This window comes from Bubalus bubalis, chromosome 4 (assembly GCF_019923935.1).
Source record: "Bubalus bubalis isolate 160015118507 breed Murrah chromosome 4, NDDB_SH_1, whole genome shotgun sequence".
NCBI lineage: Eukaryota > Metazoa > Chordata > Mammalia > Artiodactyla > Bovidae > Bubalus > Bubalus bubalis.
In genome coordinates this window covers 70942325-70962490 of record NC_059160.1, presented here as the reverse complement: position 1 = coordinate 70962490, position 20166 = coordinate 70942325, and the positions used below count along the sequence as shown (strand labels likewise).

At 40.9% G+C, this 20166-nt stretch overlaps 1 protein-coding gene across 8 annotated transcripts in view; it reads left to right on the top strand.

The window, feature by feature from the left end:
• Window positions 1-20166, top strand: part of KICS2 (KICSTOR subunit 2) — a 105110-nt gene that overhangs the window by 388 nt on the left and 84556 nt on the right. For all 8 annotated transcript variants that reach the window (XM_006073567.4, XR_006550909.2, XR_006550905.2 and 5 more), the window contains exon 2: window positions 7930-8215. In XM_006073567.4, the coding sequence (XP_006073629.3) occupies window positions 7930-8215 (286 nt within the window). The remainder of the gene's footprint in view (window positions 1-7929; window positions 8216-20166) is intronic.

Here is a 20166-nt window from a genome sequence, read left to right as displayed (position 1 = left end):
CTCGGCTTCCACAAACCCCGCCCACGGGCCTGCGCGGCAGTTAGATTGGCCAACTGGGTGGGTGTTCTTTGCAGGGCTGTGCTCCAAACGGATGGCTGTATCCATTTTTCTCATGCATGGATTGGTGCCATAAGTGAGAAGTTACGCAAACTCGCTCTTTAACCAGTGACACTGCGGCGAGAGGAGCAAAACTTGGCAGTACAACCTAGTTAGAATTAATAAACACTATTGTCTGGCCTCTTAAGGCTAAGGCCCCAGAGAATTACAGATGGAGTCCTACCCCGTCTTCGTAGACCCTCAATAAACATTTAATGAATGAAGAAGAAAAAAAAAAAGAATACTGGACAGGAAAGGCAAGAAATATGCCTAACTCTAACAAGACGGGTCTTACAGAGAAAATGGTAAACACGCATATCATCCCATGATAAATCTTGCCCCTGAAAATCAAATGCAGGAGCTGATTCAGCTGATTTTCACTAGTAGAAACAAACAATATGAGTAGATCAGAAGGAAATAATATATGTGAAAGCCAAAGGCTATACATATAAAGTATTACTACTAATAATTACCGATATTATGAATTCCAGAGTTTTTAAGAGTCTTTTTAGTGCTTTGGCCGGTTTTAGACTCTTTAATATCAGAGGCACAGGGTCTGGTATGAAAGAAGGACATATGTACAATATAAAATAGAAGACTACAACTGAGTGCAGATTCCAGTTTGAGTTTTTTCCCCCACTTATATTGCCAGAAGATGACCCTGTATATCTTGCTTTCTGTAAACACCCAAAGGGCAGGACTTTCTGAGATCTTTGCTTTAGCTTTTCAAACAGTATCTTGTTATTTAGTGTGTGGACTTGTTGGCAAGAAATAGGTAGTTTCACCTTCTGTATTTTTTCCTCCTTTCCTACAATGGCACTTTTCATAAATTTACAATTGCTGTTGCATTATTGCAATTCCCTTTCTACGGATTGGCAAACTGTGTGTGTGTGTGAAGTTGTGTGAGTAGGTGACAGAGCCTGTACCAGAATACCTACCTTTGAACTGTCAGATTGTGTTTGTAACCATATGATTTATAAAAAATTGTAGATGTATTGTAATTTACATACTATGTATTATGTAATTTATATATTATTATGTATATATGAAAATGAAGACAATCCTGGCTATAAAATTGATGGTGGGTAATATTCTGGCAGTTTTGGTGTTTTTAGATTCCTCTACCTCATGAAGATTGGTAATTGATCCCAGAGTCATGTTTCTTAGGTTTTTTCTTTTAGCTCACCTATGAGAATTTGGTAACCTGTGGCCTCACTCCCCAGAAAAATATAGTGTAATACAATTTTGCATATAACCTGAGTATTCAGTCGGATTTCCTAAAGCCTATGTATGTTGTCGTTATTGTTTAGTTGCTGCTGCTGCTAAATTGCCTCAGTTGTGTCCGACTCTGTGTGACCCCATAGACGGCAGCCCACCAGGCTCCCCCGTCCCTGGGATTCTCCAGGCAAGAACACTGGAGTGGGTTGCCATCTCCTTCTCCAATGCATGAAAGTGAAAATTGAAAGTGAAGTTGCTCAGTCGTGTCCGACTCTTAGCAGCCCCATGGACTGTAGCCCACCAGGCTCCTCCATCCATGGGATTTTCCAGGCAAGAGTACTAGAGTAGGGTGCCATTGCCTTCTCTGTTAGTTGCTGAGTCACGTCCAGCTCTTTCTATCTTATGGACCCTAGCTTGCTAGGCTCCTCTCCATGGGATTTCCCAGGCAAGAATACTGGAGTGGGTTGCCATTCTGATCCAGGGACTGAAACCACATCTTCAAGCAGATTCTTTACCTGCTGAACCACCTGGGAAACCCATAGCCTATGTATGCTGCTGCTGCTGCTGCTGCTGCGTCGCTTCAGTTGTGTCCTGTGTATAGACCTCAGTTAAGAAATCCACTCTAAAGTAGATTTCTAAAAAAAAGAAAGAAATCTACTCTAGTTTACGTTGTATGTGCCTGGCTTTATGTGCTTGATGTGCATAAGAACATGCACAAGGCTATCACTGTCTCTGACTTGGATTCTGTGAAGTGGCTCTTATTATGTTAAGTGATTAGTTCTGCAAAGACCCCAGCTTGCATGGGTGAGCCTGAGGGCTGTGCTTTGAAATTAATCCACAGAGCAATTTACCCTATGAAACATCCTCAGGGCTATTGAGGCTCCCAGCTGATCTGTCATTTCAGAATAAATGTTCTGAAAATGGCATGTTTGATGCCTCATAACTTATTCCCATGTACAGTAAATGTAGGTTCCAGATGTAAAATTTTAACTTTGCAAATACCTTATGGTTTTTCGGTATGAGAATGTTTGTGGTTTCAATGTGCTTATAATATGACTTCTTCATTATTGAGTTGATGCTCCCATTTTCTTAAAAACTTGGGAAAATTTTTGTGTTGCCACTTAACAGGTCCCATGTTCTTCAACTACTTTGCTATTTAGAATACTTATCTGGGTTTCTCTAAAAAGCAAAACAAGTTTATGTATACCTTTTAAACATGTAGAAAGCATGGTTTTAAAAAGTGAGTCTTTTTGACCCTACTTTTGTGACTGTTTATTGGAGGCCTTAGCCATGAATCCTGATTATAAATGAAAGGATGGGACTTTAGACAAAGGACAGAACTGACAGGGAGCCTTCTGTTCCTGTCTTGGCTCAGTTGAAGAACTTTGAGGGAAGTGCTTATCTTATAGCCTTCTCCATACTCTGAGGGGAGAATATACATATTTGGGAAAAGAAAATATGGTGACTCAATACCTGTGAAACCGAAATCAACTGGTGTCTTTTCTGGGGGCTCCAAAGAGATCTCGTACCACAGTGCTTTATGTCTCAACACGGAGAACTCAACGAGAGCAAAGTGAGAGATAAGAAGTGATTTATAAGAATAGGACCCTTGTGAGGCTTACAAGTGGGTGGGCGAGAAAAGCTGCCCCTTGTGAACTTAACTGAGCTATAGTTTATAATCAAACGAAAAGTAGCAAGGAGAAGAACTTTGTCTTCCTTGAGTAGACGTCATGCTTCCACCATCGGCTCCTCCTCCAGGTTGGGCAGGGGGAGTTTTCTTGTCCAAACATGGTCAGGCTAGGTCCACAAATCATTGTTTTTTATGTGTCAGAGAGTGTGTCAAAGTGGTGATCATTAACTTACTGAGCTCAATGGGCAATATGTGAGTCTCATGCCTCCGTTGTTTTATTGTTTGGAGGCGTGTCTCATGCTTCAGCGTGGTTTTGTGGTTAAGCAAACCTACTTTTTTGAATAATCAGTAACTTACAAGGGTCTCCCATATTTTTCTATTTATAATCGCCTAGTGGTTTTAACCATTTAATTCCCTACTTTGCCCCTTCACTCTGTCGCTATCACTTGTGGAGGACTTAAAAAGGTCATACTTTTCTCCCCTTTGTTTTGTTGTTGGAGAGTTTCCTCGACATCTGGTTGCTGGAAGTTGCTATGGTAGAAAATGACTTAACTTGAGAAATGATGTCTAAAGATTATCATTAGCAAGAAGTTGTGGATTAAAATATGCTTAGAAATTTTGCATACTCCTTTAATATACTTGCTACTTGAAATTTCATGATATGAGATAGACTGTTGAAATCTCGAAAAATAATGAGCTTTCATGAAAATAGACTTCTAGAAATAATTCAAAATAATTATATTTTGTAAATTAAAAAAACTGAGACAAGAAAGAAGTCTGGTGTCTCTAGTTCCTTGTTTCCCAGCGTGAAGAAAGGCCACTCCCCATTGGATATTCCAGTCTGTGTGTGTGTATATGTGCTCATCATGTCTGACTCTTGGCAACCCCCTAAACTGTAGCCTGCCAGGCTCCTCTGTCCATGGAATGTTCCAGGCAAGAATACTGGAGCGGGTTTCTTTCTCTAGGGGATCTTCCCCACCCAGGGATTGAACCCAAGCCTCTTGCATTGGCAGGTGGATTCTCTACCACTGAGCCACCTGGGCTTCCCATTCCTCAGCAGGACAGTCACCAGATAGGCTTGTGCTCCTGAGAGCTTTGAGAAAAAAGACTCGTTTAAAAGAAAATGAATTGGTGGTCTTTCCCTTCCTTAAAGTGTCGGTTAGCTTGATTTCACATACTAGTAGTGTATGTTTATTGATAAGCTTTAAAAGGTATTCTTTATATTTATGTGGTGTTTCCACACCAAATGCGCGTGTGCGTGTTCAGTTGCTTAGTCGTGTCCAACTCTTTGTGACACCATGGACTGTAGCCCGCCAGGCTCCCCCATGGACTGTAGCCCACCGGGCTCCTCTGTCCATGGAATTCTTCAGGCAAGAATACTGGAGTGGGTGGCTGTTCCCTTCTTCAGGGAATCTTTCTGTCCTAAGGATCGAATCCAGGCCTCCCGCATTGCAGGCGAATTCTTTACCATCTGAGCCACCAGGGAAGCCCTTCCATACCCACTAGATAACCCAGTTATCTATCAAGTAGCTAGCTGTTCTTTTTCCAGTACTTGAAGCTTCCAATTGACCACAGAGTTGCAGAAGCCTGACTCTGTAGTTTTGAGAGCTTCTTTTGTTTTTAATTGGAGGATAATTGCTTTACAATGTTGTGTTTGTTTCTGCCACACAACAACATGAATTAGTCATATGTATACATATGTCCTCCCCCTCTTGAACCTCCCTCCCACCACAGCCCCCATCCCACCCCTTAAGATTGTGTTGGAGCACCAGGTTGAGCTCGCTGTGTTATACAGCAGCTTCCCACTAGCATTCTATTTTACAATGCTACTTTCTCAATTCGTCCCACCCTCTCCTTCCCGCTCTGTGTCCACAAGTCTGTTCTCTATGTCTTTGTCTCTATTCCTGCCCTGCAAATAGGTTCATCAGTACTATTTTTCTAGATTCCATACTTATGTGTTAATATATGATATTTGGGGCTTCCTAGGCAGCGCTAGTGGTAGAGAACACACCTACCAATGTAGGAAACATAAGAGATGCGAGTTTGATCCCTGGGTTGGGAAGATCCCCTGGAGGAGGGCATGGCAACCCACTCCAGCATTTTTGCCTGGAGAATCGCATGGACAGAGGAGTCTGGTAGGCTATGGTCCATTGGGTCACAAAGAGTCAGACACGACTGAAATGACTTAGCACCCACACAATATTTGGTTTTCTCTTTCTAACTTACTTCAGTCTGTATTACAGACTATAGATTCATCTATCTTAGTTCACCTGACTCAAATTCATTCCTTTTTATGGGCTTCCCAGGTGGTGCTAGTGATAAAGAACGTAAGAGACATGGGTTTGATCCCTAGGTCAGGAAGATCCCCTAGAGAAGGAAATGGCAACCCACTCCAGTATTCTTGCCTGGAAAATCCCAAGGACAGGGGAGCCTGGTGGGTTTTAGTCCATAGAGTCGCAAAGAGTCAGCCATGACTGAAGCGACTTAACACAACACACACACAGACACACACACAGCATTTCATTGTATATATGTACCACAACTTCTTTATCCATTCATCTGTTGATGGATATCTAGGGTTGCTTCCATGTCATAACTGTTGTAAATAGTGCTGCAGTGAATGCTGGGGTACATGTGTGTTTTTGAATTATGGTTTTCTAAGGGTCTATGCCCAGTAGTGGGATTGCTGGATTATATGGTAGTTTTATTCCTGGTGTTTTAAGAAGTCTCCCTATGGTTCTCCATAGTGGCTATACCAATTTACATTCCCACCAACTGTGCAAGAGGGTTCCCTTTTCTCCATATACTCTCCAGCATTTGTTGTTTATAGGTTTCTTAATAATGGCCATTCAGAATGGTGTGAGGTGATACCTCACTGAGATTTTGATTCGCATTTCTCTAATAATGAGCGATGTTGAGCATCTTTCATGTGTTTATTGGGAGAGCTTCTTATATCAGTTAGAAACGGAAGGAAAGTGAAAGTCGCTCAGTCGTGTCCAACTCTTTGCAACCCCGTGGACTATATAGTCCATGGAATTCTCCAGGCCAGAATACTGGAGTGGGTAGCTTTTCCCTTCTCCAGGGGATCTTCCCAACCCAGGGGTCGAACGCAGGTTGCCCGCATTGTGGATGGATTCTTTACCAGCTGAGCCACAAGGGACGCCGAAGAATACTGGAGTGTGTGGCCTGTCCTTTCTCCAGTGGATCTTCCCGACCCAGGAATTGAACCAGGGTTTCTTGCATTGCAGACAGATTGTTTACCAACTGAGCTATCAGGGAAGCCTGACCATCAGCATAGGTTTGCTCAAAGTTGAGGGGTTTTTCAGGACATGGCACTAAGGGTTTCCTGAGAAGCTAGATTTTCAGTACTAAAACCTGGACAGTCACAGATAAACCAGGGCAAGGTGGTTGCCATAGTAGTAAGGGATATAAGAATCCTTTCTTGAAATACAAACTGGGCAATAAATTGTGAAATGTTTCATTCATTAAGAGAACATTTTACAAAAGCCTTGATATGTAACTTCCCCTCCTAACTGTTATGTTTAGACTACTAACTCATTCATTAAAGCTTTCTGTGAATTATCAGCAGAGAATTTAAACTGTCCCTTGTCTCTGAGATTTTTAATATTCCTAAGACTTCCTGTTTTAAACCTGCCGTTTCTTTTTGTTCTCCTAGTGTCTTGCCTCTGAGCCTTTGTTGGGGTGCATAATTGCTTAAGACAACATCTATGAAACTGGCCCCAGAAATATAGTTTTTCATGTATTCATACAGTAGTAAAGAAATGATGTATATGACATTTGAACCTTTTCAACTGTTGTAAAGAATGTATTTGGCCTTACTTCTTGCTGATTTCCTTTGGAACCCCTGAGTTACAGCAGCAGTTATTTATAATTGCTTCCTACTCTTAATAATTCACAATGTGGTACTTATTGTGATATAACCTATAGTGTCAACCTTGCTAAGAACACTGACATTTCCTTTTATTCTCCTGGGATCCCAGTAGGCTGTGTTTTCCATTTTCTGCTGCTGCTAAGTCGCTTCAGTCGTGTCCGACTCTGTGCGACCCCATAGAGGGCAGCCCACCAGGCTCCCCTGTCCCTGGGATCCTCCAGGCAAGAACACTGGAGTGGGTTGCCATTGCCTTCTCCAATGCATGAAAGTGAAAAGTGAAAGTGAGGTCGCTCAGTCGTGTCCGACTCCTAGCAACCCCATCAACTGCAGCCCACCAGGCTCCTTCATCCATAGGATTTTCCAGGCAAGAGTACTGAAGTGGGGTGCCATTGCCTTCTCCGTTTCCATTTTCCAGTATAGCTTAAAAGAAAAATACAACTCCAAAGCCAAGATGAACTTTTCTGATATACCAGGAATAACAACAGTGTCTCATAATTAGGTATTCTCTTTTGTTTTAAATTCCTAAATGTGGAAGGAGGACTTGTTAGAACCAGGTTCATGTCACTTGCTAGGTTAACTATCCTCTGAATTAGATCTGAATCCTTCATTGAAGTGGGATTGGCATGTGGGTAAGGAAAACTCAGTGGTAGAGTCTACCTGCCAACACAGGAGACGTCGGTTTGATCCCTGGGTCGGGAAGATTCCCTGGAGAAGAAAATGGCAACTCACACCAGTATTCTTGCCTGGAATACCACCAGGGAAGCCCATTCTTGCCTGGAGAATCCCATAGACAGAGGAGTCTGATGGGCTACAGTCCTTGGGGTTGCAAGGGTCAAACATGACTTAGCGGCTAAACAACAAGGCAACAGGAAAATCATACACAGGTCCATTGCTACACAAGTGAGTGGTACCAGGCATCCACTTAACTTACTCTCCAGTGAAATTATGAGTCACAAAATATGTAGAAGTCAGAGAATACGGTAGATGAAGAGTCATTGAGATCAGTGGTTTGGATGGTTTCCTTCTGGATGCTGGCAAGCATTTTGTGGGTCTGGTTTCTCTTCCTTACCTGCTTCTGTCCTTTGCCTTCCAGGGGGCCAGTCTTTCTTCAGCAGGAAGGATTCCATTCGCACCATCTATACTTCCCTGCACAACGAGCTGAAGAAGGTGGTGACCGGCCGTGGTGCCTTCGGGGGGACCGCTCCTCACGTGGAAGAGCTCCTTTCCCACCTGTCAGAGCAGCTCTGCTTCTTTGTTCAGGCTCGCATGGAGATCGCAGACTTCTATGAGAAGATGTACACTCTCAGCACACAGAAGTTCATCAATGCTGAAGAGCTTGTTGGCCTTTTGGACACCATCCTCAAGAAATACAGCTCCAGGTCAGTGTAGGTGAGGAGGGAGGGATGGGATGTGGCAACCTTGCAATTCCATGCAGTCTCATGGAATAACTGTGAAGGAGAAATGGCTGTATTACATTTTATATATGTTAATTAGTCAACAGGTATACATTAAGCAGGGCTTCCCTGGTGGCTCAGTGGTAAAGAATCTGCCTGCCAGTGCAGGAGAGGCACAAGCTACCTATAAAGAAGTGAGATTGGTTGTAATGTATTACTTACTGTCAGATCCAGAAAGCAATTCCAAAAGACTTTGAATGGTGCTGTGGACATCATTGACTGTGAATGACTCAGTTTTATTTGGGGTCCTTGGAACCTAGCATAGAGCCTTGCACATAGTAGGTGCTCAGTAATTTTATGATGAGCTAAATGGAAAGTGATGACTTTGAAGGATACCACTCCTTTGGACATAATGAGTTCAGATATGTTTGCTTAAAAAAGAAAGGCAGATATATTAATTTATATTCCCAAATGAAGGCTAATTAATGCTCATCTGATTAATAGATGAGTAGTGGGCAAAGTACAGAGATTAAAAGAGACTATATGGAGGAGGTAGAATCTGAGGAAACTTAAAAATTTTTTTAAATTTTATATTGGCGCATAGTTGATGAACAATGTTGTATTAGTCTCAGGTGTGCAGCAAAGTGTTTCAGTTACACATATATATGTATCTATGCTTTTTCAAATTCTTTTCTCATTTAGATTATTACAGAATATTGAGCACCATTCCCTGTGTTGTACAGTAGGTCCTTGTTGGTTATCTATTTTATTTTGTTTATTTATTATTTTTTTAATATTTTAATTTTATTGGTGTATAGTTATTTACAGTGTTGTGTTAGTTTCAGGTGTACAGCAAAGCAATTCAGTTATATACATACATATATTTATTCTTTTTTAGATTCTTTTTCCTTATAGGTTATCACAGAATATTGGGTAGAGTTCCTTGTGCTCTATACTAGGTCCTTGTTGATTATTTATCTTATATTTGTAGTTTTGTGTGTATGTTCATCTCAAGGTCCTGATTTATCCCTTCTCCCCATCTTTCCCCTTTGGTAACCATAAATTTGTTTTTGATGTCTCTAAGTCTGCTTTTATTTTGTAAATAAGTTCATTTGTATCTTTTTAAAAATTAGATTCCACATATGAGTGATATCACGTGATACTTGTCCTTCTCTGACTTACTTCACTTAACATGATAGCCTCTAGGTCTATCCATGTTGCTGCAAATGGCATTATTTTCTTTTTTATAGCCGAGTGATGTTCCATTGCAGATGTGTACCACATCTTCTTTATCCCTTTGTTGATGGACATTTAGGTTGCTTCCATGTCTTGGCTATTGTAAATAGTGCTGTAATGAACATTGGGATGCATGTATCCTTTCGGATTATGGTTTTCTCTGATACACACTGCTATATTTAAAATAGATATATAGATGTCAATCCCAAACTCCCAATCTATCCCTTTCTGAGAAGATTTTTAAGGGCAGGTAGGATTTTGAAAGCAAAGGTTGGTAGAAAGAAAGGTTTCTTCATATTTGTGGTTTCTCCCTATTTGTGACTCCACATCCAAGGATGCAAAGTATTTACTGTTGAAAAAAATCTGCGTGTAAGTGGACCTGTGCAGTTTAAACTCATGTCATTCAAGGGTAAACTGTATTCTAAATTATCTTTTTATTTACTTTTAATAGGTAATATATTGTTGCTGTTCAGTCACTAAGTTGTGTCTGACTCTTTGCAGCCCCATGAACTGCAGCACACCAGGCTTCTCTGTCCATCACAGTCTCCCTGAGTTTGCTCAGACTCATGTCAATTAAGTCAGTGATACCATCCAGCCATCTCATTCTCTGTTGCCCACTCCTCCTCTTGCCCTCAGTTTTCCTCAGCATCAGGGTCTTTTCCAATATATTAACATGGCTCAAAATTTATAAAAGTGCAAAAGAATACAGTAGTGAAAATTCACCTTCTGCCCCTGTTCTTCAGCTAAATTTCCTTCCTGAGAGTCAATGAATGTTAACAACTTTTTTCTGTCGTTCTCAAGAGATAGTCTATGCATATCAATACACACATTTTCTTTTTTTAAACAAATTTTACATGTTTTCAAGTTTTTTATGTTTGGAAGTATTGTTTTATTTCTCCCTCAAATCTGATTAGTATATGTTGTCTCTTAATAATTTTTATAAGCCAAAAACCATAGTATAATTGGAGATGTGATTCTTAGGATGAAGGATCTTATGTGGTGATTCCCAAATGCTAACGTGAAAGTGGTTTTGTTGAACCATTTCAGGAGCTTAAGAAAAATACTTATATCGGGGCCCTTCTTTCCCAAGAGAGTAAGATCTAGCAATTCTGGATTGGGTATCCAGACACCTGTCTGTTTTAAAAGTTTCCTGTGATACTGATACGTAAGTCGGCAAGAAAAATTGAATAAGTAAGAGAATGATGCCGATACTGGATATACGGGGTATGGAGCCTTATCAGTGTGTGTGCAAGTGCCTGTGCGTTTGTTGTATCATAGTAATGAAGGTAGTAGTGGTTTAGTCGCTTCAGTTGTATCCAACTCTTGAGACCCTATGGACTGTAGCCTGCCAGTCTTCTTTGTCCCTGGGATCCCCCAGGCAAGAATACTGGAGTGGGTTGCCATTTGTTTCTCCATGGGATCTTCCCAACCAGGGATAGAACCCACATCTCCTACATTGCAGGTGGATTCTTTACCACTGAGCTCCAGAAATTCCCCATAGTAATGAAAGGTTATTACTATTTAACTGTTTTTGTTAGACTTGTGATATATCAACTTTGAATCTTCTTTGAAACACCCCCAACTTCTCAAAGCCCTGGGAGTTTCTTCCACTGCAGTAGCAAAAGCCCAGATTTCATTCTTGCAGATCTTAGGGCACTTGTCTGTACCCCTCATCCTGCTGAGTGGACACTGATGGAGTTGGGCTGTAAGATAACACATGATCAGTAAGTATTTTCAGCTGTAGACATTCTCCATCAATACTACCTTTGTCTGCTTAATAGGGAATTACTGATCACAGACACAACCTAGTCCAAAAATGATCTACATTTAGATGCTTTGGATTAATTTGAGCAATATAAATTCTTTAGAATTACTGAAAAGTTGAAATTTTGTATAATATATTGATTTTGGGGGAGAAAGTGGAATTATTTTAGATACAAAGTAACATGATTTACTCTTTGCTTTCAGAGTTGAAGAGGAAGCATGTTTTGTTTTTTTCCCCTGGAAGCCAGTTGTGCTCAGAGTAGAACGGTGCTAAAGGTTTCCTCTTTTGGCAAACTTACTACATTGTTAAGCAAATACAAATTCTTGTTTAAGAATCACAGTCATTTGTGATGCTGCATTTCAAATTGAACAATTAACATTAATCATTTGATTAATCATTAACATTAATCATTCTGTGTGCCCTATAGAAAGAATAATACAGATTTAATTCTTTCAGGGTCAGTTCAGTCACTCAGTCATATCTGACTCTTTGACACCCCGTGGACTGCAGCATACCAGGCTTCCCTGTCTATCACCAACTCCTGGACCTTACTCAAACTCATGTCCATCAAGTTGGTGATGCCATCTAATCATCTTATCCTCTGTTGTTCCCTTCTCCTCCTGCCTTCAGTCTTTCCCAGCATCAGGGTCTTTTCCAGTGAGTCAGTTCTTTGCATCAGGTACTGGAGTTTCAGCATCAGTCCTTCCAATGAATATTCAGGACTGATTTCCTTTAGGATAGACTTGGTTGGATCTCCTTACAGTCCAAGGGACTCTCAAGAGTCTTCTTCAACACCACAATTTAAAAGCATCAATTCTTTGGCGCTCAGCTTTCTTTATGGTCCAACTCTCACATCCATGCATGACTACTGGAAAAACCATAGCTTTGACTAGACGGACCTTTGTCGGCTATCTAAATTGGTCATAGCTTTTCTTCAAAGGAGTAAGCGTCTTTTAATTTCATGGCTGCAGTCACTATCTGCAGTGCTTTCGGAGCCCAAGAAAATAAAATCTGTCACTGTTTCCATTGTTTTCCCATCTATTTGTGGTGAAGTGATGGGACCGGATGCCATGATTTTTATTTTTTGAATGTTGAGTTCAGGGTCAGGGTGTCTACTATTCCTTGAATACTTTTAAAGGGAAGTAGAACTTGGGTTTTTTCCCCCAAGGAAGCATCAGTGGAACATTTTTTGATTTTGTAGAATTTGTTTTGAATTTATTTACCTGTTATGTACAATGGGCATAAGAGAAAAATCTGGCTCATCTTTCTGTTTCATGGTTAAAGCAAAACTAGAATATTGATTATAAATGCAAATTAATATATACTCTCCTAAAACAAGAGCTTTTAATTGAAGTGCAGTATTTTATGTTATAGGTATACAATGCAGTGATTCACAATTTTTAAATGATATATCCCTTTTATAGTTATTATAAAATATTGGCTGTATTCCTTGTGTGGTGCCATGTGTCCTTTTGATGTCACGCCATGCAGGATGCAAGATCTTAGTTCCCCAACCGAGGATCTGCAATTATTCATTCTAGACAGCTTTTTAAAGTCCATCTGGTATAGCAATAATATTCTATTAAATGATTTTTATTCTTTAATCATAATTTTATAGCTAGTATTTAAAGGAAGTTTTTAAAAATTGAGTTACATAAGTTTATTTGCCTTCGGGGGGGAGGGTTGAAGTAGAAAAGGATAGCTTTAAACCTTTGCCAGGCAAAGATAGACACACCAGGCTTCTTTTGCCTTGAAAAACTATGTGTTTCCTGTTTGCATTTTAGGAAGCACATTTTGTTTTTTAATCTGAATGCTTCAAATGACAGAATTCTCACCATAGGCAGAACTGTGATTTGATTTATTAGGCTTTATGTGAAGAAAGCTGAGCGCCGAAGAATTGATGCTTTTGAACTGTGGTGTTGGAGAAGACTCTTGAGAGTCCCTTGGACTGCAAGGAGATCCAACCAGTCCATTCTAAAGGAGATCAGTCCTGGGTGTTCACTGGAAGGACTGATGCTAAAGCTGAAACTCCAGTACTTTAGCCACCTCATGCAAAGAGTTGACTCATTGGAAAAGACTCTGATGCTGGGAGGGATTGGGGGCAGGAGGAGAAGGGGACGACAGAGGATGAGATGGCTGGATGGCATCACTGACTCGATGGACGTGAGTCTGAGTGAACTCTGGGAGTTGGTGATGGACAGGGAGGCCTGGCATGCTGCGATTCACAGGGTCACAAAGAGTCGGACACGACTGAGCGACTGAACTGAACTGAACTGATGCCCTTTTTCCTTCAAAAAAGATTTGTAATGATAACACTGTTAATGAAACAGTTGGTTACATGTGTGTAGTTCAATAAGGTTAACTATTGCCCACTGAAAATTTCATAAGCAAAACCAACAACAGTGCGATTTATGTGGGACACATTCTATTCTCGTTAATTGACATGCCTAGATCTTAACAGTGAAGACTCGAGGCTTTCCTGTGATCTTGCCCCAACCCAACTTCTCAAATTATCTAAGACCTATCAAATGCTTTAAATTGCATTCAAACTCTGAGTGAAAGGAAAGCAGCTTCAAAGAGAAAACAGGATTTTAAGCAGAAGCCACACACCCCCACCCCCCCACTAAAAAAACCAAAAACAGTCCACAATCTAATGCATTCCCCATAAGTATTTGCTATCTCCTACCTTAGTTCCTGTTAGTTTGCTTAGAATATGCTTGAATTTGTATCAGAGGAAATACTACCTCTTCCCTTAACCCTTTTTCTAGCTGGGGACCCTTTAGCAAAAGACAGATTAACAAGAGAAAAGCATATAAATGTATGTATTTAATATAGTTTTAATGTGCCTGGGGGCTTCCCTCATGGCTCAAAGGTAAAAAGAATCCACCTGCCAATGCAGGAGACACTGGTTCAGTCCCTGGGTCAGGAAGATCCCCTGAAGAAGGAAATGGCAACTCATTCCAGTATTCTTGCCCGGGGAAATGGACAGAGGAGCCTGGTGGGCTACAGTCCATGGGGTCGCAAAGAGTCAGACACGACTTAGCAACCAAACAACAATGTGGCCTGGAGTCTTCTTAAGGAAATGAAGACCCAAAGAAGTTGTTAAACCTGTGTCTTTATGCTAGATTTGATGATGAGTGAGTGGGAAAAAGTGGTATGAGCCAAGTTTCCTGAACTGGGAGAAACAGCAAGGCCTGTTAGCTCAGATTTCTCTCTGTGATCTTTTGTCTTTGGAGATAAGAATGTTCCTTTCCTCAGGGTACAAAACCCTTACTTAAGGGTTTTATTACCTGCTTCAGGAGAGGGCCAGAAACTCCTTCCTGCACATGTCATTTCTCAAATTCATTCAGCTTAAAATAGTGAATATACCAGGATGCGATAGAGTTCTATCTTGTATCAGCTGTTGCCACAATCATTCTGTATAACAGACCATCCCCAAAGTCACACTTTCAGGCAGACAGGTCTACTGGGAGTTGTTTGATGTAGGCTGGGCTCAGCTGGGTAGCTGTGCTGAACACATTGCTGTCAGTGGGCTTGGCTTTTTGTTGTGAGCTGTGGGCTTAGTCAGCTACATGTGTGTTCATTCTGAGCCCAAGGTTAGAGAGGAAGCAGCTACCTAGTGGTGAGGCCCCAAGTGCAAAAGAACAAGCCCAGTCAAGCTGATGTTAAGCTTTTGCCTGCATCAGATCTGTTAACATCCCTTTGGCTAAAGCAAATCACATAACCAGTCCATGGTCCAGGGTGGGAAAGTGTGCCACCTCTGGTGGGAGGGCTGCAAAATCACACAGCAAAGGGGGTGGAATTGGGGTGGTTAGGAATTTGGGACCTGAAATTTAAGCCCTTATCTTCACATGGCTAACTCCTACCAGTTCTTTGAGCTTTGTGGGTCAATTTAAACCTGTCTCCTCCATGGCCTGCACAACCTTTCAACCAAAAGGAATTGTTCCTTTTTCTAAACTGTTACTTGATCTGTACCCATCCTAAGAGATATGTTACTTCCTACCTGTACCCATTATAAATGTCTCCTTCCACCAGGTTAAGTCTTGTAGGTCAAACCTTTGGCTAATTCATCTTCATTTCGTCAATGTGTTTATATCCAAAAACTAGTAAAATAGTTGTTTTAAGTGGGATTATAGATTTTTTTAATGTGGTGAAATTTATGTAACATAAAATTTACTGCTTTAATCATTTTTAGGTGTATAGTTCTGTGACATATCCTGTATTCACATTGTGCTACAGCTTTATTTTTCATCAGACTTCTGACTTCTCACATGCGTGGACCTCCATACTTCTTTTGGAAGGAGCTGCTTGATGGGGAGCTGTGAAGGAAGCAGTGCATGCTTGAGTTCTGTCTCTCTTTTTCTGTCTTCTCTTTTGGCTTTTTTTTGGAGCAGATGGTCTCTGCAAATAGTTGTCGGTGTATTCTGTATTCAGACTCTTTAAAGCTCGCTGCCATAGCTGAGGTGTGTGTTTTTGGATTACGATTTAACAGACCACCACCACCACCCACCCCATGGCCTGAGATGTGAATAGGTATAAGGCACAAAGCAGGAATGGGAAGATGATACAACGTAATGCTAATCTCAAAGTCTTGGCAGAATAACATCAATATAAATTTTTAGCTCTTCTTGAAAAGATGAAAAGTAGCTTTGCCATTCACATTCATCCTAATCAACATTGAACATTTAAACAGTTTTAATATGTTTATGGAAGAGCTTGTGCAGAATTCTTTCTAAAGGTTGGTACAGAGAATTCATTTTCTTTCAAGGAGAATATTGGATATAAATGATTTCCAATTGGAAGCAGAAAAATCACTTTGAGTACTGTTACTTGTGATAGAATGATACCATTTTCCCATTATTAACAGTCTTACTGTGTTCATAGTTCCTTGGAAGATTTTTCTTGATACCCATGATTACAGAATATTGTGATGCTTAAGGCTTATTAAGCGTCAAGTTGCCTAAAGGCTAAGGTGGTAGGAGCATTTCCTAGAATGCAAAGATTTTGAGACATGCTATAGTGTGTGTGTGTGTGTGTGTGTGTTAGAGTTTCCTAATGTTTATTTCGAAGCATGTAATGTTTGAAGAGTTCAAATTAGTTAATTGAGTACTTGAGCCAGAGGATTTTTAAAAGACACTTTTATTTATTTTTCTGCACCAGGTCTTTCATTGCAGCATGTGAACTCTTAGTTGCCGTGTGTGGGGTCTAGTTTCCTGACCAGGGATTGGACCGCTTCTGCATTGGGAGCACAGAGTTGTAGCCACTGGACCACCAGGGAAGTCCCTGAGCTAGAGGATTTGAGATCTGGTTTATTTTCCAGTAGTCATGAATGGATGTGAGAGTTGGACTATAAAGAAAGCTGAGCACTGAAGAAGTGATGCTTTTGAACTATGGTGTTGGAGAAGACTCTTGAGAGTTCCTTGGACTTCAAGGAGATCCAACTAGTCCATCCTAGAGGAAATCAGTCCTGAATATTCTTTGGAAGGACTGATGCTGAAGCTGAAACTCCAATACTTTGGCCACCTGATACAAAGAACTGACTCATTGGAAAAGACCCTGATGCTGGGAAAGATTGAAGGTGGGAGGAGAAGGGGACAACAGAGGATGAGATGGCTGGATGGCATCACTGACTCAATGGACATGAGCTTGAGTAAACTCCGGGAGTTGGTGATGGACAGGGAGGCCTGGCGTGCTGCAGTCCATGGAGTCTCAAAGAGTGGGACATGACTGAGCAACCGAACTGAATTTATCCTTCTGATTCTTTCAGTGCCTTATTAGACTACACCCTCCATCCATGTTTTAGCTTCCCTTTCCTAGAGGATGTTGACTATAAAATGCCAATAATACAAAAAACAATGTATTATTGTTATGTGAATAACTGCATCCTATTTATCACATGATAATCAGTTTCTATCCTATAATATTCAACCTAGTTTGGGATCTCGTAATCATAATCTCATTTTTTTAGGGTTTTAAAAACTCTAGATATATTTGTGATGATTTTTTTCCTAATTGTCCTCTTCAACCAGGGTCAAAACAGATGTGTATGAATCTTCTGTCTCTTTGACAGTATGTTGTTGCTGTTGTTCAGTCACTAAGTCATGTCCGACTCTTTGCAACCCCATGGACTGCAGCACGCCAGGCTCCTCTGTCTTCCACTATTTGAATTTACTCAAATTCATGTCCATTGAGTCAGTGATGCCATCCAGCCATCTCATCCTCTGTCGTCCCCTTCTCTTCCTGCCCTCAGTCTTTCCCAGCATCAGGATCTTCTCCAGTGAGTTGGCTCTTCACATCAGGTGGCAAAGTATTCAAGCTTCAGCTTCATCATCAGTCCTTCCAGTGAATACTAGGGATGAATTTCCTTTAGGATTGACTGGTTTGATCTTGCAGTCCATGGGACTCTCAAGCGTCTTCTCCAGCACTGCAATTCTTTGGCACTCAGCCTTCTTTATGATCCACTCTCACACCCGTACTTGACTACTGGAAGTGTAGCAATTAAATTACATGGGGTCAAGCCTGTAAATCATTTCCCATGGTGACTGGAGCATACTGGAGTCATCAAATTAATTTAGTGAGTTCAGTTCAGTTCAGTTGCTCAGTCGTGTCCAACTCTTTGCAACCCCATGAATCGCAGCACGCCAGGCCTCCCTGTCCATCACCAACTCCCGGAGTTTACCCAAACTCTTGTCCATTGAGTCAGTGATGCCATCCAGCCATCTCATCCTCTGTCATCCCCTTCTCCTCCTGCTCCCAATCCCTCCCAGCATCAGAGTTTTTTCCAATGAGTCAACTCTTCGCACGAGGTGGCCAAAGTACTGGAGTTTCAGCTTTAGCATCAGTCTTTCCAAAGAACACCCAGGACTGATCTCCTTTAGAATGGACTGGTTGGATCTCCTTGCAGTCCAAGGGACTCGCAAGAGTCTTCTCTACCACCACAGCTCAAAAGCATCAATTCTTCCATGCTCAGCTTTCTTCACAGTCCAACTCTCACATCCATACATGACCACTGGAAAAAACATAGCCTTGACTAGATGGACCTTTGTTAGTAAAATAATGTCTCTGCTTTTGAATATGCTGTCTAGGTTGGTCATAACTTTCTTTCCAAGGAGTAAGCGTCTTTTCATTTCATGGCTGCAATCACCATCTGCAGTGATTTTGGAGCCCCCAAAAATAAAGTCTGACACTGTTTCCACTGTTTCCCCATCTATTTGCCATGAAATGATGGGACCAGATGCCATGATCTTCGTTTTCTGAATGTTGAGCTTTAAGCCAATTTAGTGAATAGTAACCAATGGCACCCCATTCTAGTACTCTTGCCTGGAAAATCCCATGGACGGAGGAGCCTGGTAGGCTGCAGTCCATGGGGTCGCTACGAGTTGGATATGACTGAGTGACTTCACTTTCACTTTTCACTTTCATGCATTGGAGAAGGAAATGGCAACCCACTCCAGTGTTCTTGCCTGGAGAATCCCAGGGACGGGGGAGCCTGGTGGGCTGCTGTCTATGGGGTCACACAGAGTTGGACATGACTGAAGTGACTTAGCAGCAGCAGCAACCTAATTACAAATATATATGTATAATAAATATCAAGAGTACATTGTGCATAGTAAGTGTGAAGTGAAGTGAAATGAAGTGAAGTAGCTCAGTCGTGTCCAACTCTTTGCAACCCCATGGACTGTAGCCTACCAGGCTCCTCGGTCCATGGGATTTTCCAGGCAAGAGTACTGGAGTGGGTTGCCATTTCCTTCTCCAGGGGATCTTCCCGACCCAGGGATCGAACCTGGATCTCCCGCATTGTAGGCAGACGCTTTACCATCTGAGCTACCAGGGAAGTCCCATAATAAGTGTAAATATGAAATTTATCTATAGGTATATGTATAAAGTATAGTATAGTCACAGTACTAAGTCACAGTATAAACTGTATTTCTTACTGTAGATCATGGCTAAAATTTTTAAAAAACATTTTGTCTAGGACAAAAAGGAATGAAATCACAGTATTACCTTAACTTTCTTTGTGATATCGTCTCATTTCTAGTTATGTAATTTCTGAGGAAACTGAGGATAATGGGAATGTGGATCAAACTGAGGAGGGTCTTTAAGTTCAAGGAAGGTGAACTTGCACAGGTTATTAAAAGGCCTTGTAAGCCTTTGTTAAGGATTTTAGATTTTATCCTGAGATAAATGGAAAGTGATTGAAGTATAAAATTTTTTAAATTTAGGCACCATTTTGTTTGTAACTGTGATTAAATTATGAAGGGAATTTGGGAACTAGGATTGAATAAGGGCTTTCTGGTAAGTGTCCTATTCCTTTAATAAACATTTATTGATTGCATACTATGTTTCAGATATTGATTTATTGTCTCTACTCCCATCTGCAAAATAGGTTTTATAATCCTTTTGGAGTTACTGTGAACATTAAATAAGGTGATATGTGTTATGTGCACATTTAGGAGATATTTCAGTGACCTTTTCTTTGCCTCTTTAGGATCTAAGCCTGAAATAGAATGTCTTGTTTTGTCATACAATTCCTGGAATAAATAAACTTCAGAGAGACTTATAACAGAAATTACCTGGCAGTCCAGTGTTTAAGACTCGGTGCTTTCACTACCCGAGTTCAACCCTGATCAGGGAATTAAAATCCCACAATCCGTGTGGCATGCCCCAAAACAAACAAGCAAAATGAAACAAACAAAAGCTGAGAAAGACTTACAGCTAATTCAGTTTCTCTTTATTTGAAAAGAAAGTAGCGGCTATTCTCAATTTCTTTTTGTAACATCAGGCTCTTCCCATGGGAGATTATAACACTGATATAATCCTGAGATGGTGAAGTTGTCAGAACGATTGTTTAAATAAATCAACATGGAATCTTTCTGTCTTTCCCTTCCCTGCCCTCAAACATAATATTGTTTGTCTGACCACATTGGGGTTTTTT